Source organism: Barbus barbus (genome assembly GCF_936440315.1).
Source record: "Barbus barbus genome assembly, chromosome: 35".
NCBI lineage: Eukaryota > Metazoa > Chordata > Actinopteri > Cypriniformes > Cyprinidae > Barbus > Barbus barbus.
The window spans coordinates 2,472,995-2,500,575 of record NC_136763.1 but is presented as its reverse complement, the minus strand read 5'-3'; the positions used below and the strand labels follow the sequence as shown (position 1 = coordinate 2,500,575).

Here is a 27,581-nt window from a genome sequence, read left to right as displayed (position 1 = left end):
TATTATCATTATCATTATTATTATTTTATTATTAAACGGTTGCAGCTTTAGTTATCTATAATAACACCTGTTTTGGAATTCTGGAAATTCTGGAAAATTCTGGAAAAACCTTTGCAACGTTCGACCTGAAAATATGAAGTCTTTCAGTGCTACTGTTATCAGTAAAGACACTGACTTAAAAAACTAAACATGCCTTATAGCTTTCCCTTTGCTCTCGCTGCGTAACACACTTTGTTCTCTCTGTCTCTCTCTCATACACACACACACACGCACGCACACACATGCACACACACACACACACACACACACACGCTGTTAAATGGGCCATTAATTTCACACATCATACAGCATGAGTTGCATTAGCTCAAGCCTGAGCTGGATGTGTTATTTAAGTCTGTGAAACATTAATGTAGCAGCACTTATGCATGAGCTGCGTCTCAAACGCATCGTTCAGTGGGACATTTCTAAGCCACGAGACCTAACGAGCCAGAAACACCTGATGTGACCCAGAGTGTTTTATACAGATGTGTCTGTGATTCATCAGAGCAATCGTCTGCATTCAGATGCTGCAGGATCTAGAGCATTGGTTTTATTGGGAACTTTATTTTATTTGTTTATTTATTTACTTACTACATTTATTTTATTGAGTGGAAGGTGGTTTGTTTATTTATTTAGTTAATTTATTTTTATGGGGGATACATAAATTTATTTTATTGGGAATTTATTTGTTTAGAAAATGTATTTTATTTGGAAGATTCATTTATGTATTTATTTAGAGGGATTTATTCAGTACATGTATTTGTTTATATATTTAGTACATTTGTTTTATTTTATTTACTACTTTTATTTTATTAGGGGGAATCAATTAGTCAATTAATTTATGGGGGGGGGGTATTTATGTATTTATCTAATGAATTTATTTTATTGGGTGGATTTAATGAGTACATTTATTTCATTCATTTGTTTACAGTATATATTTATTGGAGAGGGATTTATTTATTTTATATATTATTTTATTGTTTTTATTTTTAAATTTAGTATATTATTTTATTGGGGGGAGTTTATATGTATTTATACATTTTATTTAATAAGTTTATTGGGGGATTTATTTACTAGATTTGCTTTATAGGGGATTTATTCATTTAATTAGGATAGGGTTATTTTATGATGGGAGTAATTAATTAATTACTTAAATGTATTGACTAAGTACATGTTTACAAAGTACATTTATTGGGTTAGGGGTACTTTATAATGCAATTTTTTTTTTTTTTGTATCCAGACACGTTTTGAGGACAAATATTCTTGATGTTAAATTCATGATCTACTCTCAAAAGACAAAAACAACCGAATCCCGGCAGGTGTCATGTTGAGATTCCTGTTGTCTGAAGAATGATTGTGAAACTGCTTGTGTGGCACAAAAACACGAGTGGAATGTTTTGGAACCAATTCAAAACCCGCATTAATCATGCTTTCTATACTGTACACACCTGATACTGCAGAAGTGATTTTACTATAGTATCCAGTACAATTCACCACAGTTATGCAAGTAAAGCCTGCCTGAAATAGAGTGACATGATGAACTGTGTTGTGTAAGTGTGCAAGTGTGTGAAGTGTTTTATTTATTTTTTGAGGTAAAACACTGCATGCAAAAAAAACAAAAAAAACATTCGTCTGATTTATATAATATTCGATTCTTGAAAAAAAAAAAAAAAAAAAAAAAAAATTATATATATATATATATATATTTATACATATGAGGCAAAACAATGCATACGAAAACTTTCATTCAATTTAATTACATTTTTTTAGTGTTTTCCAATTTATGGTGTGATCCAAAATCATTTAACCCTAATATATTAATAATTTATGCAAATTATTGGATAACATTTATATGCATTTCAGAAAACTTGTACTGCAAAACAATTGACAAATATGTAATACTTGTGTTTGGCCTGTGAAGAAATGATCTAAAACAATTCAAGGCTTAATAGGATTAATTAGAAATGTATATGTACATGTATATATATATATATATATGTGTATATGTAATTTAACATTTTATGAAATGTTGTTTATGCAAATATATACATAAACAACAACAACAAAACAATTGCCTTAATATACTGCAATTAATCATTATGGCTAAATCTACTAGTGAAGCTTTTTATCCTAATCCCCTTATGATATTAATTTATTCATAGCATTTATTTTGTATGTGTGGGGGGAAGTATTTACTTAATTTATTTAGCTTTATAAATATATAATGTATTAATTTCATAATACAAAACAATTGTCTTAATACACTGTGATTAATCAAGTAATATGGGGATATTTATTAGTGAAACTAATTCTTATGTTACTTGTTATTAAATACTGTATCCAATAACAATTTCCACAGCTTAGTTGAATAGTGCTACAAATATTGTTTTGAGAAACAAAGTTTATACACACTGCCATCATCTGGTGAACGATGGTGGAAAAACACACTTTGACATGTGAGCACATAATTCTCTTTAATTATAAAACAACAGTATTCATTCATGAGCAACAACCACACAGATTCGATTCATGCATTATTATATAGCTTTCAATTAGACTGACCTCTGATCAGACAAATTACAAAAACACGAACATACCAATGACAGATATAACACGATAAACAGCTGCTGTCACATCATTGGCTACACACGTCGCAACAGACAAACGCTACTACCTACATGTCATATAACTTTAATATTTGGACAGCGAGTTTTTTGCATTTTCAATTTTCATATACGCCCACAGACCGACCGACTAATTTGCATACGTCATACATAAGTACGTACATAAAAATAAATATTTGAACAAAAATAGCACAGGTCAAATATAACATCTACACATTACAGTACTTAATTTCTCCTGAGTCCCATGTATTTGGATATTTTGATATTTTTAACAGGAAGAGCATTTAGTGAGTGGATATATTTGACATTTATGTACAAAATGTTAAAAAGAAGATAAAGGAAAAAAAAAAGAAATTGCATAATGCATGATTTTTAAAAGAATTTAAAAAGCTCTAGTGGACATTTAGCACCATATATGCATCATATGAACATTTCGGGGCAAAGATCAGCAAACTGTGTCTCCAAGGCACTTCAGAATCCGAACAAAAAATACATTTATTTCTGAAATATTGGCATGATTTATGAGTGTATCTTTTTTTTTTTTTGTAAAAGTACGTGAGCGTAAACATTGCACTTCACAGAATGGTTAAAAAACCCTCTTCCAACTCAGGCTCACCTAGGATCCATCTGGTCTAGAAGGGTAAAACGCAGCATAACAGAAGTGCAGCATCCGGACGCTGGAGGTATCGGGCGGGAATCTCTCCGGCTTGATGTTTGGAGGAGAGATTCCCAGCTGTGTGGAGGCGGATCAGATGCATCTCCACACAAACACACTGAGAGACAGAGGAGATGCATTAATAACAGTCACATACTGACAGACTGATAGACAGATGAATGGATGTCAGCTCACCTACAGTCGTTGCCTCCTACACTTATCACATATTTGTCATCGTAAGAGAAACGGATGTTGGTCACGTGGGCAGAGTGGCCGAAGTAACGCTTGTGTTTGGCCTGTGAAGAAATGCAAACATCAGTAAAAATATCAAATGCTCTAAAATAAATCATTTCAGGCTTAAGGTGTAATATGTTTATATAATATTAGTTCTTTAATATAGGGTTAATATGGTTGATTATAATAAAGGGTTAATACGGTTAATTATAATAAGGGTTAATAAAGGATTAATATGGCTAAAATAGAGGTTAATTGTAAGTGTTAATAATAAAAGATTAACATGGTTAATAATAAAGGGTTAATATGGTTAATTACAATAAAGTTTATTAATTAAGGGTTATTATGGTTAATAACAATAAAGGCTAAAATAAGGGTTAATGTGGTTAATTAATTATAATAAGGGTTAATAATAAAGGATTAATGTGGATAATATGAATAAGGGTCAATAAAGGGTGAATATGGTTAAAAAATACTAAGGTTCAACAATAAAGGGTTAATGTGGTTAATTAAAATTATCAATGAGCGTTAGTAATAAATTATTAATATTGTTGATAATAAGGGTTAATAATAAAAGGTTAACATAGTTAATAATAATAATAATAATAATAAGGGTTAATAATAAAGGGTTAATTTTGATTAATAATACTACGGTTTGATCATAAATGGTTAATATGGTTAATTATAATAAGGGTTAATAATAAAGGGTTAATTTTGATTAATAATACTACGGTTTGATAATAAATGGTTAATATGGTTAATTATAATAAGGGTTAATAATAAAGGGTTAATTTTGATTAATAATACTACGGTTTGATAATAAAGGGTTGATATGGTTAATTATAATAAAGGTTAATAATAAAGGGTTAATTTTGATTAATAATACTACGGTTTGATAATAAAGGGTTAATATGGTTAATTATAATAAAGGTTAATAATAAAGGGTTAATTTTGATTAATAATACTACGGTTTGATAATAAAGGGTTAATATGGTTAATTATAATAAAGGTTAATAATAAAGGGTTAATTTTGATTAATAATACTACGGTTTGATAATAAATGGTTGATATGGTTAATTATAATAAAGGTTAATAATAAAGGGTTAATTTTGATTAATAATACTACGGTTTGATAATAAAGGGTTGATATGGTTAATTATAATAAGGGTTAATAATAAAGGGTTAATTTTGATTAATAATACTACGGTTTGATAATAAATGGTTAATATGGTTAATTATAATAAAGGTTAATAATAAAGGGTTAATTTTGATTAATAATACTACGGTTTGATAATAAAGGGTTAATATGGTTAATTATAATAAAGGTTAATAATAAAGGGTTAATTTTGATTAATAATACTACGGTTTGATAATAAATGGTTAATATGGTTAATTATAATAAAGGTTAATAATAAAGGGTTAATTTTGATTAATAATACTACGGTTTGATAATAAAGGGTTGATATGGTTAATTATAATAAGGGTTAATAATAAAGGGTTAATTTTGATTAATAATACTACGGTTTGATAATAAATGGTTAATATGGTTAATTATAATAAGGGTTAATAATAAAGGGTTAATTTTGATTAATAATACTACGGTTTGATAATAAAGGGTTAATATGGTTAATTATAATAAAGGTTAATAATAAAGGGTTAATTTTGATTAATAATACTACGGTTTGATAATAAATGGTTAATATGGTTAATTATAATAAAGGTTAATAATAAAGGGTTAATTTTGATTAATAATACTACGGTTTGATAATAAATGGTTAATATGGTTAATTATAATAAAGGTTAATAATAAAGGGTTAATTTTGATTAATAATACTACGGTTTGATAATAAAGGGTTAATATGGTTAATTATAATAAAGGTTAATAATAAAGGGTTAATTTTGATTAATAATACTACGGTTTGATAATAAATGGTTAATATGGTTAATTATAATAAAGGTTAATAATAAAGGGTTAATTTTGATTAATAATACTACGGTTTGATAATAAAGGGTTAATATGGTTAATTATAATAAAGGTTAATAATAAAGGGTTAATTTTGATTAATAATACTACGGTTTGATAATAAATGGTTAATATGGTTAATTATAATAAAGGTTAATAATAAAGGGTTAATTTTGATTAATAATACTACGGTTTGATAATAAAGGGTTAATAATAAAGGATCAATATTGTTAAGAATAATAATGGCTAATAATAAAGGGGTAATATGTTAACATGCTAACAATAAGGTTTAATAATAAAAGGGTTAATATGATTAAAAATAATAAGGGTTAATAATAAAGAGTTATTATAGTTGATAATAAGATGTAATATTAAAGCGCTAATATGATTAAAAATAAAGGATTAATATGGTTAATAATAAAGTTTAAAAAATTAAATGTTAGTATAGTTTTATATTAATAAGATAACGGTTAATGTTAATAATAAGGGTTAATTTTAAATTTAAATATGGTTAGTTATAATAAATGTTAATTATAATGGGTTAATAATAAGGGTTACTAAGTGTTATTTATATATATAAAATTAACAAAGACTATAAATGCTGAAATAGATGCATTGCTGATTGTTAGTTCATATTATTGCATTAACTAAAACCTTACGTAAAATGTAACAGTAATTTCATATTCGTGTTCACATGAGTTTGAATATATGCTATATCCAAGTTTATCGGCATACATACAGTATACTCAAGCAAAGTGACTTACATTACGTATATAGCTAATCTCTACGGTCTGATTTTTTTATTTTGTTCGAAATGCAACTGGTCGACTTTGCTAAATGTGACTACAAAGCATGAAGATGAAAAAAATGGGTAATGTGAAAAACGCTATAGAAATAAATTTGACTTCAGTCAAGGTTGACTCACAAATTTTTCGGAGCAGGGGAAGTCGAAGAGCTTCACGAGTCCAAAATCATCTCCGGTGACCACGTTGAGCCCGGCGTGAGAAACACAGGCGCAGTTCACGTCTGCCTTCTCTGCGTTACGCGGCCAGATGCCCAGAACCTCGTCACCCAGAACACTGTACAGGAGGAAGAGCTTTACTACAGGACACTGACGTCACTTCTGAGGACTGTTTACTGCACAGATCTGATTCCTCACCTGGTCCAGGTCGCCCAGGTGATCCGGTCAATCAGGGCTTGTTCTGTGACCATCTTCCCGCTGGGAACCTCATGAACCTGACGCTTATATGAACCGGTAGAGACCTGCACACAAAGTTTAAATCATATCAGTGTTACTTACACAGACTACATTCACACTACATCACAATTACTGCAAGATGCAATCTGAACTGAATCAACTGAACTAAGCTGAACTGAACACTATTGTCTTCTGTAATGCTGCTTATAGATAAATTGAACTCGTTTTAGAATTTATTTAGATATATTATTGCATATATATATATATATAATACATTATTGTAAACAGAGAAGCTTAATTAAATATTTTTTAATGAAAATTATATTTAGTTTCAACCTTCATATACCAAAATATATTTCATAAAGTGTTTCAGGGGGCAAGAAAATACATTTCCAATCTTACAGTATACGACATTTAAGCTTAATGCAAATGTGAATGGAATAGCCTAATAGAGATCAAACTAGATTTTCTATCAAGCATTAAAAATGTGAAATTAAAGCGTTTATAGTAGAGAAACAGGAATGTTGAAAAAAATATATTTGGCTACAAATAAGACAGAGACAAAGTTCAACAAATCAAGTTTTTCTTCAAATGTGACGCAAATACATTTTTTCAAGTTTAAATAGATGAAGGGCAAAATATATATTTTGTAATTATTTAAAGAAATATCTTAGATTTTTTTTTAATATTTGTTCAAAAACAGAGAAAAAGGGGCCAAAAAACAATGGTAGTAAATACATTACATAAATGTATTTTGATATTTAAAATATATATTCGATTTATTTATTTTTTTCCACATTAATGCTGTTGGTTTACTGTTTTATTATTGTGAATCTGATTTGAAAAAAATCTGTATTTTATGAAGTGCCATATAAATAAAGGTGACTTGACCTGTTTTAAGGCACCAAGTGAATGTCTATATGTTTGTTTTTTATTTGTTCTATTGACCTGTACAGGAAACTAAATCTCCAGTGTCACAAAACGGTTTAAAATTCACATGCGTTTTAGATAATAATTATTAAGCCGATGTTTTTAAACAAAATATTTTTGTTGACTCGAACTCCATGCAACACCCTTTATTTGTGCAAAATGTGCATGCACAAAAACTTAATTTGTGTGCATTAAGAAATATTTTGTCGCAATACATCTCAGCTGTGTATGTTATCAAAATAATCTATTTCTAATTATTTAGTCCTCAACATGTTTTCTGTAAGATTTGTACCTCGATGTATTTGCTGTCAGCAGAGAAGTCCAGCTGGATCACAAATCCAGGAATATCTTTGCAGTAGCCGATCCGGTTGAGAGACGGCCCCAGAGTCAGATCGTAGAAATCCACAGCGCACTCCACCGAGCCGACGGCCAGCAGCCGGTTATCAGAGCTGAACCTGCGTGAGAAACACCGCTTGAGATCGTATGATTTTATGATCATGTGTTTTGTTGTGTATTTGTCATGCAGTGTCTCTTCTGACCGTATGTCCTGGATGGCCACGCTGCGGTCTCTCTTCTTGCCCCATACGGTCAGTGAATTCACCAGCAGCACGATGAACTCTCCGTTCTCCATCCCGATGGACACCATCTCACCGTTAGGACTGTACGCCGTGCACTTCGCCGGATGACCCAGACTGACTTTGTTCAGGAGTTTCTGGAAGACAAAAATTATTAACCCTCTGGTGCTCTTCGGTCATTTTTAATCTGAAATTGAGTTTTTTTTTTTTACTAAGGAATGTTACAAAACTGGGTGAAGGTTTTGGCACTTAAGTGAAAACAATCAATCAATCAATCATGCTTTGAACAGGTTAAAAGGTCCTGAATTAAAAAAAAAAATAAAATAGACGAATGGGAAACGAATTTCATTGTGGTACTGCACACACAAAAAAATCTTATTGAAAACTCTTTTTTTTTTTTTTTATATCAACCTCAGATTTGGAACACAACTTGTTTAGATTTACGCTTTGCAGTTTTAGAGTAAAACATATTTTGGAAAAGATATATTTCATATACAATTTGAAATTGGTATTTTAGTGCATTTTTCATAACAACAGACTTCTATGTTTTTAATAGTGCTTTCAATCGATTAAAAATGAACTAATCACACATTTATTTTCAAATTAATCATAATTAATCCCATCTAAGTTATTAAATGTGACCCTGGACCACAAAACCAGTCTTAAGTCGCTGGGGTATATTTGTAGCAATAGCCAAAAATACATTGTATGGGTCAAAATTATCCATTTTTCTTTTATGCCAAAAATCATTAGGATATTAAGTAAAGATCATGTTCCATGAACATATTTTGTAAATTTCCTACAGTAAATATATCAAAACTTCATTTTTGATTAGTAATATGCATTGCTAAGAACTTCATTTGAACAACTTTAAAGGCGATTTTCTCAATATTTAGATTTTTTTGCTCCCTCAGATTCCAGATTTTCAAATAGTTGTATCTCAGCCAAATATTGTCCGATCCTAACAAACCATACATCAATGGAAAACTTATTTATCCAGCTTTCAGATTATGTATACATCTCAATTTTGAAAAATTTACACTTAAGACTGGTTTTGTGGTCCATGGTCACAAATATACTATTTTATTGCAATAATTTCATATTCAATCTTCAAATTAACGTAGAAACAACAAAGATAGGGAAGGTATATTTTTAATAGTTGTTTAATGGAATTTTTTTTATGTCTGAAGGCGAGTACCACTGATACCAATACTACTGATGTCTCTAGGAAATTGTTCTTTTTTTCCTAATATTTAACCATTGACTAGCCATTCAACATTACAGTATAATTGAGAGCTCTCAATTTTAACATTTATTAGACTTTAAAAAATAACTTATAATTTATGAGAACTTAAAACAATCTTCCCATTATAATAAATGTCATATTTACCTGTGCCCTTCAGCAAGTAGGAAACATACAGAAATTGAGTTATCAAACACTAAATTCAAATGTAAATATAGATGAATCCTTATCCTTGAAGCTATAAAAGTTATTGATTTTCTCTTTTTTCTTTTGTATGATTAACAGACATCACAGCAGCTGGGATATTAGGTTATTTGGCTGCTGTGACTTTAAGAGCTGCCGCTGCTGAACTGCTGCTCAAGAAATGTTTCTGATTATAACCAATGTTGAAATCAATTGTGCTGACTCATATTTTTGTGGAAACTGTAATACATTTTATTTTTCAGGATTCTTTGATGAACAAAAAGTTTAAAAGAGCAGCATTTATTTGAAAATCTTTTGCAACATTACAAATGTCTTTACTGTCACTTATATGTTTCCTTGCTGAATAGAAATACTCATTTTATCATGACCGTAAACTCTTGAGCGGTACAGTAAAATCTCCTCTTCTCACTCCACTACCCACAATCCCTCACCTTATCGGCCAGGTCCCAGATGCGGATGGTTCCATCATCGCTGGCGGAAATGAAGACGTCTTTGGAGGGGTGTGTGGCCAGACCCCAGATGCGTCCCTGTGTGTGTCCGTTTATCATGGTGTTGGAGGCGGCGTTCTTTTCTCCAACCTCGATGATCTCACCATCCTTCGTTCCCACCAAGATCTTTCCCTGCCATCCAATAAACAGACATCTTACTACTGTCTCTCTACTAAACTTCCACTTGAAATCAGTGCTTATGAAGCATGAACTGACCTTTCCTCGGCACACAGATCTGACCGTCTCGACAGGAAGCCCCGTCTCCAGCTGAAACGCTCTGCATCTCTTCATTTCCTGATCCCACAGTTTCACAGCGCCGCCCTCTTTAGTCCTGCACATACATAATATACACATTAATGAAGCAATGACATCATGCTTATGTTTTGCGTTTTTTACAGAAATCAATTCTTTAATGTTACTAAATATTTCTATTTCATATAAATGCTGGTCTTTTGAACTTTCTATTTATCAAAATAAAAATAAAATAAAATAAAATATAGAATAAAATAAATTTAATAAAAAAATAAAAATCATGGCTCCCACAACAACAAAAAAATGTCTCTTGAGCAGCAAAAAAAATTATATTTCAAATAAATGCTGTTCTTTTGAACTTTCAATTCAATTCAATATAAAATAAATTCAACACTGATGACAATAATAAATGTTTCTTGAGCAGCAACTCAGCACGATTTCTAAAGATAATCAGTAATGATGCTGAAAATTCAGCTTTGATCACAGCAATCAATTACAGTTTAAAAGATATTAATATAGAAAACATCTATTATAAATAGTAATAATATTTCAAAATTTTTACTGTATTTATAATCAACTAAATGCAGCCATGGTGAGCAGAACAGATATCTTTCAAAAACATTAAAAAACCTTACAGACTCCAAACTTTTGAAGGTGTAAGAATTTTAGTCTTTACGGTCAAAACAATATTATTGAAAATGCTTCTATGAGAAACCATATGAAACTGATATATCAGCATATGTTGTGAACTCACGGTCTCTCTTTGCCTCCGGTCACGATGAGTCCGTCTCTGAGCGTGGTGTACATGGTGAACACTGGTCCTGTATGAGCTTTAGCCACCACACGCACCAGGAAATGCTCCCGCCACACATACACATCACCGTTTATGGCTCCCGTGAACGTCAGGTTATTCTGCCAGACAAAACACATGAGAAAATCATTTCTTATATACTATAATACCAAGCTTTCACATAATGCATCTTATAATCTTGTACTGCAGTTATATCTGATCAAATGTGCATTATTATTATTCTTTAGCTTGGGTTGAACAAATAATTTTTGCTTAGATGGAACAGCAGCTACGCTAATTATGTCTCTATTTGTTTCTCTGTTGATTAACATCCCGTGGTAACTAGGAACTACAGAAGCTTCAGTCTGGATCCAACCCTTAAATGATCTGAGATGACCGAACACCTGAGAAAAGATGATGCCAACCCCTCAGAGGACCTCAGAGGATGCCAACGCTCAGACAACATACAGAATTAACAAATTTTGCCATAAGTTAAATATATTAAGGTTCTGCAATATATAAATATATTGTGGAAACTTAATTTCCTGTAGAGCTGCTTTGCAACGATTTGTATAGTAAAAAGCGCTATACAAATAAACTTGAATTTGAAACTTGAACTTAATACAAAAATAAACAAGGTTGGGAATTTTTACAAAAGATGTTGTGTGTATTCTTGGACAAAAGCATATTGCCATGCCTGATAATGATGGTTTTTAGTTTTTCTTATGTTTATTGATTGCATGGACATGTCAAAATGATGCTTATAATAAAAAAAAAGAAGAAGAAAAAAAGAAAATCATTTCATATGCAGATAAGTATGAGACTTGATATACAGTGGTCTTATACTTTTTTTATTTTAGTTAGGGTTAGGGTTATATATAGTGATTTACATGATTTTTTTATAAAACAAGAAAATAACAGTGTTAAATTTGTCAAATTTATCAATTATGAAACAAACTCAATTTTCGGTGTAAAAAAGATAATAGTATCATTATTAAGCTCAATTATAGCCTATATATATTTTATTATATACTATATTACTATTTCTGATAAATATATATATATATATATATATATATATATTACTATAGATTAAATATATGAAAGACTAAAAGACTAAACTTTAATACAAATTTAAATCAATTTGACTTCAAATTAAAATATAAAAGATAAAAACTACTTCAAAATATTCAATAAAAACTGTAATGGTCTCAATCTCAATGATGCTAAAATAATATAGTATCTACAATAATTCTTTAATAAAGAAAAAATAATTCTACGCATCTAATCGGTCACCATTGTGCTTTGAGCAACACAATTAACCCCAGACTGCAGCATGGGAGCGGTTCCTGTAATCGGTGCACTGTATATCCATTCTAGACAAAATCATAGATGAGAAAGACTCACAGCTCCAAACGCTACAGAGAGCATGGTCTGCAAGCGTCCGTCCTCCACCGCTCCGATCACTCCTTTCTTATAGAGCAGAGAGCCTCCCACCAGTGTCCAGAACTTGATGTGCTTGATTCCCACCGACACAAACTGAGTGTCCGAGTCGGGCCTGAACTCCACCACGAAGATCCGGTCGATGTGACCGCCCTTACTGCAAACCCTAGAGCCTGAGATCACATGATGAAAGCAGTAATAACAGCGGCTGAATATGCTGAACAAATTCCAATCCCTGTTTCTTACTGATTCCAGAAACAGTGTCTGTTTTGCTCGAACACATCAGTCTCTCATAAAATAAGATGTGCATTTCATAACATTTGTTCTTTTGACTATGGAAGCTTATTTCCACCATGGAATAAAAAAGGTAAATTTAATTGCTATTCAATAATTATTATTTTTTTTGTGTAGAATTTCTTTTTTTTTTTATGTTTTATTTTATAAAGAGTTTGAGCCATAGGTCTGTAGTCATTATGTCCAGTAATTTGGGGTTTCTTTGGGACGGGGATGATGGTGGAGTGTTTGAAGCATGAGGGGACTTCACACAGCTCCAGTGATCTATTGAAGATCTGTGTGAAGATGGGGGCCAGCTGATCAGCACAGGATTTCAGACAGGCTGGTGTCACACCGTCTGGGCTTGGTGCCTTCCTTCTCTTGTTCTTTTTGAAGACCTGGCGCACGTCATCTTCACTTATCTGCAGTGCAGGTGTGGGGGAGAGGGGGGTTGCAGGAGGTGTGAATGGTGTTTTTCAAACCTGCAGTAGAACTCATTCAGATCGTCTGCCAGTTGTTGATTCTCCACAGTGCTGGGGGATGGTGTCTTGTAATTGGTGATGTCTTTCATACCTTTCCACACTGAAGCAGAATCACTGGAAGAGAATTGGATCCTTAGCTTATCGGAATAATTCCTCTGCCACTCTGATCTCCTTTTCCAGTGTGTGTTTGGCCTGTTTATACAAGACTTTATCCCCATTCCTGTAAGCATCTTCTTTGGCCTGACGGATGTGTCTGAGTTTTGCAGTGAACCATGGTTTGTCGTTGTTATAAGTTAGATGAGTCCTGGTAGGAATGCACATATCCTCACAGAAACTGATATAAGATGTTACAGTCTCTGTGAGCTCGTCCAGATCGTTTGCAGCAGCTTCAAAAACACTCCAATCAGTGAGAGAGAAACAGGCTTGTAAAACCCGCTCTGTCTCATTAGTCCATCTCTTTACAGTCCTTAATACAGGTTTAGCAGATTTAAGTTTCTGCCTGTAGGTCGGAATAAGATGAACCAAACAGTGATCAGAGTGCCCCAAAGATACCCGTGGAACAGAGTGATATGCGTCCTTCATTGCTGTATAACAGTGATCCAGTATATTACTGTCTGTGGTGGGACATGTAACATGCTCTCTGTATTTTGGCAGTTCAAGGGAGAGATTTGCTTTATTAAAGTCCCCGAGAATAATTAAAACAGAGTCCGGGTGTTGTTGTTCTGTGTCTGTGATCTGATCAGCGAGTTTCTGTAAAGCGGTGCTCACGTGCGCTGGAGGTGGAATGTAGACACTCACGAGAATGAACGAGCAGAACTCCCGCGGCGAGTAGAAAGGTTTACAGTTGATAAAGCGTTTCTAGATCTGAACAGCACATGTTCTTTAACACTCTTACCTCTGTACACCACCTTTCATTTGATGCAGAACAGTGTTAATTTCGTTGACGAAGACGACGACGAAAAATATTTGTCAACGAACCTTTTTTCTGTGACTAAGACGAGACGTTGATGAGCTAAAACTAATATCTGATGATAAAAACTATGACAAAATTTATGCCACATCTTCGTTAACAAGACGAGACGGGACTAAAATGTTATTTGAGGACTACCGGACATTCAAAATACATCCTATAGGCTAAGTTAACTGCCTTGTCTTTCAAAATGTGCGTCTCTGTCATTGGATAAGGTGCGTTTGCATGGCAGCCAATGACTAAAATGTGACTAAGACTATTAAGCATTTTCGTCTCAAGATAAAGACTGACTAAATCAAAAATGCCTGCCAAAATTAACACTGATGTAGAAGCATGTCCCGCCACAGCGCAATTTCCCCGCAGGAAATTAGGCAGATGTAACGTGCTGTCTGGAATGGCGCCGTTCAGCCAGGTTTCTGTGAAACACAGAGCAGCAGAGTTTGAAAAGTCCTTGTTTAACCGGGAAAGCAGAAGAATTTTGTCCGTTTTGTTGGGTAGAGAGCGGAGATTTGCCAGATGGATGCTAGGCAACGGCATTCGAAATCCACGCTGTCTGAGCTTTACGAGCGCGCCGGCTCGCTTCCCCCGTCTGTGTGTCCTGAAGCGTCTGAACAGTGCCTCAGCTCCGCCGACTAGTGTGTTCAGCAAAACATCCGAATAATCGAAAACCGGTTGGAGATTTTGTGGTGTGTTCTGCCGAATGTTCAGCAGTTCTTCCCTGGTGAAACTGATCGTGTTTGACAAACATAAAACAGGAAAAACTAACAAAAACACTAAAACAACTGGAGAGCCAAGCGCAATGGCTGCCATGCGCAGCGCCATCTTGAGATGCAGTAGTGCATTAAAGCTAATACACACATACATGTCTTTTGAAAAAATAATCCTTATTTTGTGAACAAACTGCACGAGATGGAAAGTTTTATTGATATTTAAAAAATTTTGAGCATCATCAAATTAGCTAACGTTAGGCCTTTTTTTCCAGATGCAGGGCTACTTTAAGTATATATTTAGTTCAATACCACTGGTTTTCACACACCTTCCTGCCATCTCCACACAGTGATGGTGTGCTCCGGATCCACTCCCACAGACAGCAGCAGTTTTCCTGTGGCGCTGAAGTTGACGTATCCGATGCCTTTGGCATGAGAGCAGCGCAGCACTGACAGCGTCTGTTTGCTCATGGCGTCCCACACGTGAATAGACGGCGCCAGGCCTACAGACACACACAGACACAGACAGACATCACATTACTCTCAGCTGAAGGACAGATCCAAAACTGCTCCTTTCAGCACAAGACCAATAAAATCAACATTAGGTGTATTAATAAACAGTGTTGGGAAGCTACTATGAAACTGGATTACAGTATTTGCACTGCAGTAAAGATGCATTTAGAAAAAGTAGTAGTACAACTACAAGCTACTAACAAGAAGCAGTTAACTATGCTATTTAAAGGGGGATTATACAACTTATTACTTAAGCAGAGCTGTATTTTTCTATTTTTTATGAATTTTTTTGAACAGACAAATTTACACAACAAAATGCATAGATAAATGCATAATAATAAATGCAAAAATAAATTCACTAAATGCATAGATCAATGCATAAATATTGTAAATGCATGAATAAATGCATACAAGCATAAAATGCATACATAAAGGCATATAAATAACTGCATAAATACATGTAAAAATAAATGCACTAAATGCATAGGCAAATGCATGAATAAATGCATACAAGCACAAATAAATAAATGAATAAATTCATAAACACGTAAAACCATAAAAACCGCATTTAAATAACTATAAATCAATGCAAAAATAAATGCACTAAACGTGTAGAAAAATGCATAAATGCATAAATAAATAAATATAAATAATTGCAAAATAAATGCAATTTTATTTAAAAACAAGGATATATGTATAATTGAATAAATAAATACATAAATGCATTAATAATACATATAAACAACTGCAAATAAAAAAGCTATATAAAAATGCAAAAATAAATGCAGTAAATGTATAAATTCATAAATGCACTACATGCATAAAATGAATAAATAAATGCAAATAAATAACCGTATAAATAAATAAATGAGTTGAAAACATTGTGCTAAAAAGCAGCATTTAATTACATTTTCATCACGCGACACTAGTATGGCTTGAAAAAAATAGCCTGTTGCTGGAGAAGTTACTCTAATTTGAAAACAATGTAGTTGTACGATGTAATGTAGGAAAAATATAGTTAGTGTCACTACTTTTAGTTAGACACTCCCCAACACTGTTAATAAAGCAGCAGAATGAGTTTGGGATGGCTATTATGAGTTCATAATGACAGTCCTCAAGGTATTCAACATGACAGAGCAAACAAGTGCATGTCAATATTAGATATGTATTCTAGCACTGAGGGAGGGAACGAGGCATCATGTCTCTGAGATCAAGACAGAAAATCAAGCCAATCTGCTGCATGATGCTTCATGCAAACATGAGAATGTATTCTTTACAGCGGTGGTCTTTACTGAAACCGGGACATAAAACACGAGGGAAATGAGAGGATTTATTGATATAGAGCATATGATTTTAATCTGAAATCTGTGGCATCCAACTTCCATACCCTCATGAACCTCAGACAGATGTTATTCCATCAAATGTGAGATTAAAGATTGATTCACTAAAGAAATATTTAGAGTTTAATGCATATTACGAGATCATATCTATGACATGCTGGATGAACCAAATAATGTATGAACCAAATGTATTTTTCTGGCGCAAAAACAATGAGGATTTTAAATTAAATTTTGAGTAAACAAATTTACACTAAATGCAACAATCAATGCATAGATAAATGCATAAAAGCATAAATAGCTAGATAAATAAATGCACAATTAAATGCACTAAATACAGATAAATGCATGGATTCATTCATACAAGAAAAATGAATAAATAAATTAATACATAAATTCAGATAATGGTTTAAAAGCAGAAATTTGAAGTTTGAACTTTTGTTCAAGTATTTATATTAATTATTCTGTTCAAAGATGTAATATTTTAGTTTATTATTCTTATTCTTTTAAAGTTATTCATAAAAGTTTAGAATGATTTTTTTTTAAATGTTCATAAAAGAAGCCTCTTCTGATTAAAAATAAAGCAAAAGCAGTAATATTGTGAAATATTCTTTACAATATAAAACAGCTGTTTTCTATGTGAATATATTGTAAAATGTCATTTATTCCTGTGATCCAAGCTGAATTTTAAGCACCATTACTTCAGAAGTCAGATTCTTTGATGGTTATTTAAACTGCATTATTTTAGTTTGTTATTATTATTATTAATTTCATATTAAAATATATTATACATTTATTATGTGAAGATTATTTACTTAATTATTGCAGTAACTGCATTAATATTATCTTTACATATTTTATTACGCAAGTTATTCCTATTTAGTTTATTCTTGTAAATGGATAAATCTGTGTGCACATCATATAGTACCATATTAACTGGTTTACCATGCATAAAGTATTACAGAATAATGGAAAGTGTCATGTTAACATGGCAAAACTGAATCTAAATTCACATCTAAGTGTTTGACTCGCATTGAACCTGGATTATTGTTTTGGAGAATAAATGCATGCTTTAGTTCTAGTTTGGAGCCCCAAAAAATCTGTCCTGGATTTCTGGAGTCAAGCACAGAAGGTCAGTGAGACAAACTGAAGTCAGATGGCAGGAGGTTCTGCTGTCCTACCTGGCAGATCGGTGATGTCGCCTGTGTGGTGGTGTGTTGGGTGAGAGGATGAGACAGTGATGAACAAAAATGAGAGAAGCCAAAGCAGAAAGATTCTAATTATTCGCACAAATCACAAGCAGGCTTGTTATTAACACAAAACCAAGCAGTGCAGCTGAAAGAAGCAACGCAAAAGTCAACGTGAGCAAATGAAAATGACTCAGATGGTGAATATTACACCGATTTGCATTAGGCCAGTTTGTTCATTAGCACACTCACCGATCTGACCGGTGGCGATGATGTTGAGAAATTTGGGATGTTGATTGACAGTCAGACAGAGGATGTCATCCGTGTGCTCCAGATAAAAGCTCTGAGTTCCTGCAAATCACAAACACCTTCATCTACAGCTGCTTTAACTCTCCAGTCCGTCTTAAACAGCATGCATGCAGCTCTTATGAGCTCACATTAATAGAAAGACTACATGTACTTTTAAAAAATTGTCACACTGCTATATTATTTTAGTACACAGCAGAAAATATACTTTATCTCATTCACTGCTTCAAGTTATGGATCAGTAAAAGTAAGATTTTTAAAAGAAGCCTCATCTGCTCACAAAGGCTGTATTTATTTGATTAAAAATACAGTAAAATCTGTTATAATGTGAAATATTATTACAATTTAAAATAGCTGTTTTCTATGTGAATATGTTGTAAAATGTAATTTATTTCTGTGATCAAAACTGTATTTTCAGCATCATTACTCCAGTCTTCAGAGTCACTTCTGAAATCATTCTAATATGCTGATTTACTGCTCAAGAAATATTTATGGTTATTATCAATGTTGAAATCAGTTGTGCTGCTTCATATTTTTGTGAAAACAGTGATACATTTTTATTTTTCAGGTACTTTGATGAATAGAAAGTTCAAAAGAACAGCATTTATTTGAAATAGAAATATTTTGCAACATTATAAATGTCTTTACTGTCACTTTTGATCAATTTAATGCATCCTTGCTTAATAAAAGTTTTAATTTTTAAAAACTTTTTAACCTTTTGAATGGTAGTGTATATTTTAATTATACTTAAACTTTAAACAAAAAAATCATACTGTAGTACATAATTAATTTCTGTTAAAAAACTACTTTGAAAATAAAATAATGTGCACATTTTAATAATAATTTTCAAATAAATACTGTAGTTATTTTTAGCTGAATTTCAGAAAAAAAATATGTATAATTGTACTTTTGAGTATAATATAATTTAGTACACATTTAAAAAAATCTTTTGTAACTAAAGCTGGTTTAGTTCATTTAACATGTTTAGGGAATTTTCCTCTGCAGCCTGTAGAGGTCAGCAGCACCTCATGTCTGATCTGGAAGCAGATTAGTCTCAGAAGACACGCCCACAAACTCAGCTGATGCATAAAGTCAAACTGTACTATTTCAAAGTCTTTAAAACACCTAGTTGTGTTTTTGCTGCACATCTGCCACATGCTGAGACACTAAGCCAGAGGTCAGAGGTCAGCAGTGAAGCTGAATCAGGACTGTACCAGCAGAGAGGTTCTGAATAACAGCAGCGGCGGCCGTGTGGAAGATGATGTCTGCTCCATCATTGAGGTAGTGAAGGTTGTTTCGACAATCAAAGCCCCTGTAGCCAAACACGTGATCCAGAGACAGCTCCTGCAGACACACACACACACACAGTAATGAGGACAATACTGACTCTTCATGAGCTCATGACCGACTGACCTCCACGATCTTCTTCTTCTTTGTGATGTTGTTCTTCACCAGTTTGTCAGGTAACGGTGCAGCTCGACTCACTGGAGGCCTGCAGGAAACCAATAATGACCTTTTAAAAAATGAGTTTATTTCTCAGTATTTTAGTCTTGTTTTCCATTACAAATATCTAAACATTCTCAAATCAAGATATATTTACTTAAGATGCAAAATGACCTGGGATATTAAGTCTAGTTTTCTGAAAAATTCAAAATGAAGTGAGTTTTTGCTTAAAACAAGAACAATTGTCTAGCAGAATCAACTTAATTCAAAGGGAAAACAAGATTATTTTTCTGACCTCACTTTTTCTATTTTTAGCATAAACTAATTTCATTTTGATACATTTTTCAGAAACAAGACTTTGTATATAAGTCAAGTAATTTGATCTTGATTTAATATTTCAATATTTCTAATGGAAAACGAGACAAAAATACTAAGATTAAAAAACATTTTCTGATAAATATATCAAAATGAAGTGAGTTTTTGATGAAAACAAGAACAAATATCTGCCAGTGAGGCAGAAATTCAAACAAAAATATATTTTTTTTTTCATTGCTTAATTTTTTTTATTTATACATTTTTTAAATGTTTATTTTGATCGCATTTGGCAGATCATTTTCTTGTTTTAATCATGAACACTTCATTTTGATATATTTCTCAGACAACTAGTAAAACAAATAATATCTTATGTTTTTAAACTCTTAAAAGAAACTTAAAAAATTAAAAGAAAAAACTACTACAAAGGAAAAATGTCTTTTGCAGCGTTGTGTTTTATTACCGTTCATCCACTAGGATCTCCTTCTGTTGTTGGTGCGGTTTCACGCCTGTCATTTGTCTTATACTGACGGCGTAGATCTTCGTTGTGTAATCCATGTTCTTTTCCCGAGCAACGTCACTGTCGTACCCTAAACACACAAACGGTAGTTAAATAAAATTGCTATTTTGCATATTGTACATTTAACTAAATTTCTAATTTAAATGTAATCACAAACAAAAACATTACCTCCATCCTCTTCAGCGTCGTCGTCTGATTCCTCGCTGTCCACAGCTTTGCTCTCGCGTGGACCAATCCCCTCTCTCGCCCAGATCATGAGGGCGGTGTCAGCTCCGCCCACTGACAGCAACATCGCGTCGTCATTGGACCATCGTACGTTCGTCACATTGCCACTGTGAGCCACATACTTTTTAAACTTGGCAAACTGACCCTGCATCAAATTAAAGCGTCAAGGACATTCTACTTAATGCATAAACCTCTGGTTTTATATAAGACTTGTACAATAGCATTACATTTATTTATTTATTTTTTTTAAGAAAATTATATTTTCATTCAGCAAGGATGCATTAATTGGTATTGTCACTTTTGAAGGAAAAAAATGATCATTTATTATAAAGAAATATACTAATTGATAAATAAAATATAATGAAACTATAATAAGAAATGCTGTTCTTTTGAAGTTTCTATTCATCAAAAAATTCAAGAAAAAGTATAACAGATTTTACAAAAATATGAAGCAGTTTTCAACATTGATGATAATAATAAGAAAAGCAGCAAGTGAGTATATTATATGATTTCTGAAGGATCGTGTGACACTGAAGACTGGAGTAATGATGCTGAAAATTCAGATAAATTAATTTTACAATAGATTCACATAGAAAACAACTATTTTGAATTGTAATGATATTTCCCAATATTACAGCTTTTACAGTATTTTTGATCAAATGAATGCAGCCTTGGAGAACATGAGACGTCTTTCTGAAGCATTGAAAACGTTTGAACAGTAGTGTAAGTGAATATATGATGTGGTGTTGCTGCTGTCAGACCTTGCAGGGGAAGCTGAAGAGCTTGACGAAGCCGAAGTCGTCTCCGGTGGCCAGCAGCTTCTTGTCTTTGGTAAGTGAAGAGGCGTTGACGAAGCTGAGCGTCGGCCAGATGCCCTCGCAGGTGGGGCCCAGCACTGACGTCCACGTGGCCCATTCCATCTTCTCAAACTGAGCACACACAAACACACAGTTACACGGTGATGACGCTAGAGTTGGTGATATATATGGCTGTGTGTAGTTTTTTTTTTACCTCTAAACTGCTGATAGTTTGTCGTCTTCCACGTGGAGCTTCAAAAAATAGCTGCTCTTTGGCACCAGTGTTGACTTGAAGCAGTTTTCCTGCATCAATACACAAAACATGTTTGATTAAATGTCTTTATGCATTAGTTTTTTTTATTTGCTAATGATGGATTTCTGCAGGTGCTGTTCTAATGCTCTTAAAGCAAAATTACCCTTTTATTATACTGCCAAAAATACATTAATAATATACAAAGTCTTTAACTGTAGGTCTAAAAAAGATGCTGTTTCCTAATAAAAAATTATTCAAGCTACAGCTGGCCAAATGATTATTATAATTATGTAATTGTCAAATAATTTCCCTTCAGCTGTATTTTAACTGTATTTCATTCAAGGATTAATTCATCACATGCAGAGAGACATTAACGTGCATATTATTGCTTGAATATATATTTGTGTTTTGTGTATGTCTGGATTACCGCGGACGTCCCAGTCCACATGTGTGATACAGCTGGACGCTCCTTTACAGATCCCCACCCGCTTACTGGTCAGAACGTTATAAATGTCCACAAATGAGTCGTGGGAGGCCACGGCGAGGTATTTTCCAGCATCTTCAAGAAAAAAAAAACAGTGAAAAATATATATTACATGATTTATGAACGTTTTACATAATAAAATATATTTAATATTTATTTGTTTATTTATTTTACTAAAATACAAACACACACACATATATATTATTTAATATATATATGTGACCCTGGACCACAAAACCAGTCTTAAGTCGCTGGGGTATATTTGTAGCAATAGCCAAAAATATAATGTATAGGTCAAAATAATAGATTTTTATTTTATGCCAAAAATCATTAGGATATTAAGTAAACATCATGTTCCGTGAAGATATTTAGTAAATTTCCTACTGTAAATATATCAAAACTTCATTTTTGATTAGTAATATGCATTGCTAAGAACTTCATTTGAACAACTTTAAAGGAGATTTTCTCAATATTTAGATTTTTTTGCTCCCTCAGATTCCAGATTTTCAAATAGTTGTATCTCAGCCAAATATTGTCCGATCATAACAAACCATACATCAATGGAAAGATTATTTATCCAGCTTTCAGATTATGCAGAAATCTCAATTTTGAAAAATGTACACTTATGACTGGTTTTGTGGTCCAGGGTCACATATTATATAAATGATAATAAATGTACAAAATATATATACAAATCTATTTAATTACAGGTATTTACAAACATAAGTAAGACTTTATTATTATCATTTATACGTGTGTATTTAAAATATTTGGGCTTATAAATATAAAAAAAATAATAATAATAATTACATGATATACCAATTAATTTTGACTATGAAATTACTCTGCAAAAGATCATTTGGTCTTATATGTGTGTGGGTGTATGAATGAAATGATCTTTTACATATATCTCCACATAATATTATTATCAAGTTTACGTATTATATATTGTTGACAGACTATTAGAAAGCATCTCTGACAGCAATTAATGTTTTCATCTCTTCGATTTTAACACCCAAAATCATTTTTTTGTGGAATAATCTATTTAGCATTGGATAAAAATGTCTAACTTAGCAGTTGAGCACATTTGTGGGTCAAAGCTTACGAGATAAATTCAGCTCTGGAGCTACAAAACTACATGAGGTCTTATTAGCATTGCATAATGAAACACGTCCCAGGTTTACTGTAATACATGATGTTTAGAACTATATCTAAACACATATTTCTAATGGGAATTTGTATTTTAAATAACATATGTATTATCAGCCTATTTTAATATCTAAAACTGCTGCCGCCCATGCCAGATGGTTACCTTGAGAGAACCTGATGTCAGAGATGATCTCCTTCCTGTGGTGGAAGGTCACCATGTCCTCCAGCGTGTCTGCATTCACCACCAGGAAGCTGCCGTCGTTTAGACCCACCGCTAAGGCTTTTCCGTCTGGCGAGAAGGCACAGCATCGACCACCTACAAACACACACATACACCAAAACTGCTTGTGATACTGAATTTGAGATCTTCCAAATGTGGCAGGAGGTAAGCGAATCACAAACCTTTCTTAAGTTTCCGGACGGCCACCATACGATGGTTGGCTGAAAGCTCCCAGATGCGCAGCGTTTTGTCGTCACTCACAGTGGCACAGATGGGCAGCAGCGGATGAGCAGCGAGGCCCCAGACTTCCCCCTCCATATGACCCTAAAACACATCAAACACACACTTCAGCCTGACCATCTAATCTGGTTTGTAGGGATGTAACGGTGAACCGCGAGCCAAAATCATTATAAGCACCGACAGAGACTGTTTACTGCATCTCATGTCTCTGATGAGAAGAGGAAGAGGTGGTTGTTGCTGGTTACTGTATGATGATTGCAATCATGAAATGGCATCAAACGATTAGTAAATAAACTGCAGAATGTGATGTTTTTTAATACACGCATGGATCGCATGTGTTCAAACAGCGCTGCACGAGCTCGCGGTGCCAGGGTTCAAAGAGAAACATCTATGCTAAAACACTGTCATTTCCTCAGTAACATTTTTATAATTATTTTTAAGGACAAAAATAACAAACATCTTCCCAAATTCATAATGAGAATCATTTAAATATCTGCATGCTGTTGTCAACAAAAAGAAGCACTAAGATCTTCCTGCAGGTTTCTGCCAAAATAAAATCTAAGAAAAAGCAACAACTCTATAAACATTTATAAATGATAGTATTGTAATTTTACTGTTGTTCTGTACAATAAAATAAAAAAATAAGACAATAAAAAGGATAATAATAATTACCCTACAACAGCTCTATACATTTATTATAACATTCACACATTCAAATTGGGATCTGTAATATATTCTAATGTTTTAAAATAATTATCTTCTGTATTTATTTGTACAGTAAAAAATACATGCCTGATTCAAGAAGGGGGTCACAAAAATGGCCAAAAAATATTAATTCAGTAACTTATTAAATTTAAGTTAAATCGTGCTTTGTCTGATAGAAAGTTTAAAAATGTTCAGTGTTAAGTAAATATTTTTAAATTGTTGTTTTGTAATTGATTTTTTTTATTTGAAAAGCAGGACAAAACAGTAAGGATTGGAACAGCACATTTTGGCTATTTAATTTAATAATACATTTACATTTATGCATTTAGCAGACGCCTTTATCCAAAGCGACTTACATTGCATTCAAGTTACAGTTTTTACATTTTATCAGCTCTTGCTTTCCCTGGGAATCGAACCCATGACCTTGGCGTTGCTAGCGCCATGCTCTACTATTTGAGCTACAGGAAAGCCTGTAATAAATGGCAAAATAGGCCTACATGGGGAAGAACTGCAAAAAAACGTGTTTGGTATTTGGCCTTCGGCCCAGTGTTTAATTTTTTTTGGCTTCGGACAAGATTTTCATTCCGGTGCATCCCTAGTGTTTTGTCCGTCATTAGAACGCATCTGAGGCAGTAAATTAATCGCATCACGTTTTCATCAATTTACACTTACAGGCTATAAAGTTTCTTGTAGCTATATGGGCGCTCAGTTTTTCTTGTTTGATTAATTTGGCCAAAATCTCATGATATAAAGATGAACTGCTATGCACAGGATATTTAAAACACGAGCAGCTCCGTTTCCACTCTGGAGACACGTTCAGTCTTTGCTCTTGCAAAGTCCGCTGTGTAAATAGCGAATCCACCATGGCGTGAGCGCAACTGGCTCTTAAAGGGAATGAGACTCTGATTGGTTTATTGCACATTATGCCCAAAACACACCCATTACTCAATAATAGAATAGGGACAACCCTTTTGGATCATGCGCTGGGCGCGCCAACCGTTTTTCCCGTCATTAAACTAGCAAAAGTGGATCCGGACATGCCCTGTGTGCACATGCGCTGTGCGCTTTAGACCAGGGTTCCTCAGATCTTTCCCCGGAGGGCCAATCTGCTGCAGAGTTTAGCTTCAACCCTGATCAAACTCACCTACCTGTGATTTTCTAATTAGATTAGATTCAACTTTATTGTCACTGTGCAGAGTACAAGTACAGAGCCAATGAAATGCAGTTAGCATCTAACCAGAAGTGCACATAACAAAGTATATAAATAGATATAAAAATGTGTATATACATTCAGTTTTTATGACATAGTGCAAGTTATGAGGTAGATGGGGAGAGACTAGCTCAGTGCAAATGACTGTACATACAACTTAGGTTGCAAGGAAATATAAACAGAAGGTGCATTATAAAGAGAGGTATGTAAGTAACATATGTTTATATATGGCCAATGACCTTAACGGCCTCCGGAGGTAGAAATGTGCAAGGGAATGTGCAAAATATATATATTTTTTTAATCATCTTGAAGACATTGATTAGCATGCTCAAGTGTGTTTGTTCAGGGTTAGAGCTAAACTCTGCAGGAAAGCGGATCTCGTGGGCCAGATTTGAGGACCATGCGCTTAGGGCCCTATATCATTGCTATTCATAAGCGCACCTGCTGGCAGAGAGTGAGTCTGTGTCTCATTCAGCTCGTCTGCTGTTTCGTTCAGATATGTTTTATGTAGTATAGTTTCACAAAACTAAAATCAGACCATTCAGTTTTTGCTTCAAATTTCGAAATTATACAGTCTAATTTAGATTAAAAACTTCTCATGCTGCATGTTTGTTTGGATCATGATTAAAATGCAGTGGTTGCCTCTACTTTTAAATGGAAAGAGCACAGACAAAGCCTTAGCTTGTTTATATTAAGAGATTTGTGTAACTTATTTATTTGATTTGGGGTTTGTTTTAAAATTTCATTTTAGTTTTGTTATATTTAAATTTGATATAGAAACGTGCAATAATAGCCTGATATAAGAACACCTTCTCATTTACTGTATAATTATTTTGTTCGAATCGTGAATTGGATCGTTGAGTTTAGTGACTCGTGCATTCCTTCTGGTTTGATCTTGTTATTCTGCATCTGGATTAGCAGCTGTATATTTGAGCGCGACACGCACCTGTACGAGTAAAGTCATGGGGCCGCTCTTGTCGATCTCCAGGACCTCTCCGTTTTTGGTGCCGACCAGAATGTGTCCGTGTCCCAGAGTGATCGCTCTGATGGATGGGTTGTCCTCTAACAGCAATCCTAAACAACAATAGCTTTTATTATATAAACGTAACCCTCTGTAGGTCTGTGGTCATTTCAAAGTTTTGTCATTTTTACTACATCATAATGGTAAGAAACCTGGTGACCTTTGACAAAAATGACCACCATAGAAACTGCATAGGAAATACAGAGTAATTTTTGGGGTACAAACTACAAATCTGCCATGATATTGTCTGAATATATATCCAAATCTCCTAACAGATGGTACCAATCTGCCTGTATTAATTGAAAATAATATGCATAATTTTTCTAATATTTGCATTATTTTTAGGTAATTATTATTATTATTAGTATTATTTAGAGGTAAATATCGTTGAGTACCACAAAATCCCTAAAACAAAAAAAAATTATATTATTGAAACATATAGTGCATTTATTTCAAAGTTAAATCCTGTATTAATTTAACATAAACACTGTATTCATCAAAAATAATAGGAATGATTTTTCTAATATTTGTATCATTTTATATAGAAATAACATATAATTTAGAGGTAAATATTGAAATCTCATGATAA

General features: G+C 33.1%; 1 protein-coding gene across 1 annotated transcript in view; it reads right to left on the bottom strand.

Moving 5' to 3' along the window:
• Window positions 1-2,495: 2,495 nt before the first annotated feature.
• Window positions 2,496-27,581, bottom strand: part of LOC306854959 (echinoderm microtubule-associated protein-like 6) — a 59,114-nt gene continuing 34,028 nt past the window's right edge. The window contains exons 20-41 of the mRNA XM_079393280.1: window positions 26,918-27,045; window positions 23,999-24,140; window positions 23,760-23,912; window positions 22,391-22,522; window positions 21,925-22,013; window positions 21,675-21,842; window positions 20,857-21,058; window positions 20,632-20,758; window positions 19,827-19,905; window positions 19,628-19,757; window positions 18,360-18,458; window positions 15,400-15,573; window positions 12,603-12,811; window positions 11,160-11,317; window positions 10,370-10,484; window positions 10,097-10,285; window positions 8,183-8,355; window positions 7,936-8,098; window positions 6,675-6,778; window positions 6,441-6,594; window positions 3,514-3,614; window positions 2,496-3,436 (exon numbers count right to left, since the gene is read on the bottom strand). Of these exons, the coding sequence (XP_079249406.1) occupies window positions 3,412-3,436; window positions 3,514-3,614; window positions 6,441-6,594; window positions 6,675-6,778; window positions 7,936-8,098; window positions 8,183-8,355; window positions 10,097-10,285; window positions 10,370-10,484; window positions 11,160-11,317; window positions 12,603-12,811; window positions 15,400-15,573; window positions 18,360-18,458; window positions 19,628-19,757; window positions 19,827-19,905; window positions 20,632-20,758; window positions 20,857-21,058; window positions 21,675-21,842; window positions 21,925-22,013; window positions 22,391-22,522; window positions 23,760-23,912; window positions 23,999-24,140; window positions 26,918-27,045 (3,014 nt within the window). The 3' untranslated portion in view covers window positions 2,496-3,411. The remainder of the gene's footprint in view (window positions 3,437-3,513; window positions 3,615-6,440; window positions 6,595-6,674; window positions 6,779-7,935; window positions 8,099-8,182; window positions 8,356-10,096; window positions 10,286-10,369; window positions 10,485-11,159; window positions 11,318-12,602; window positions 12,812-15,399; window positions 15,574-18,359; window positions 18,459-19,627; window positions 19,758-19,826; window positions 19,906-20,631; window positions 20,759-20,856; window positions 21,059-21,674; window positions 21,843-21,924; window positions 22,014-22,390; window positions 22,523-23,759; window positions 23,913-23,998; window positions 24,141-26,917; window positions 27,046-27,581) is intronic.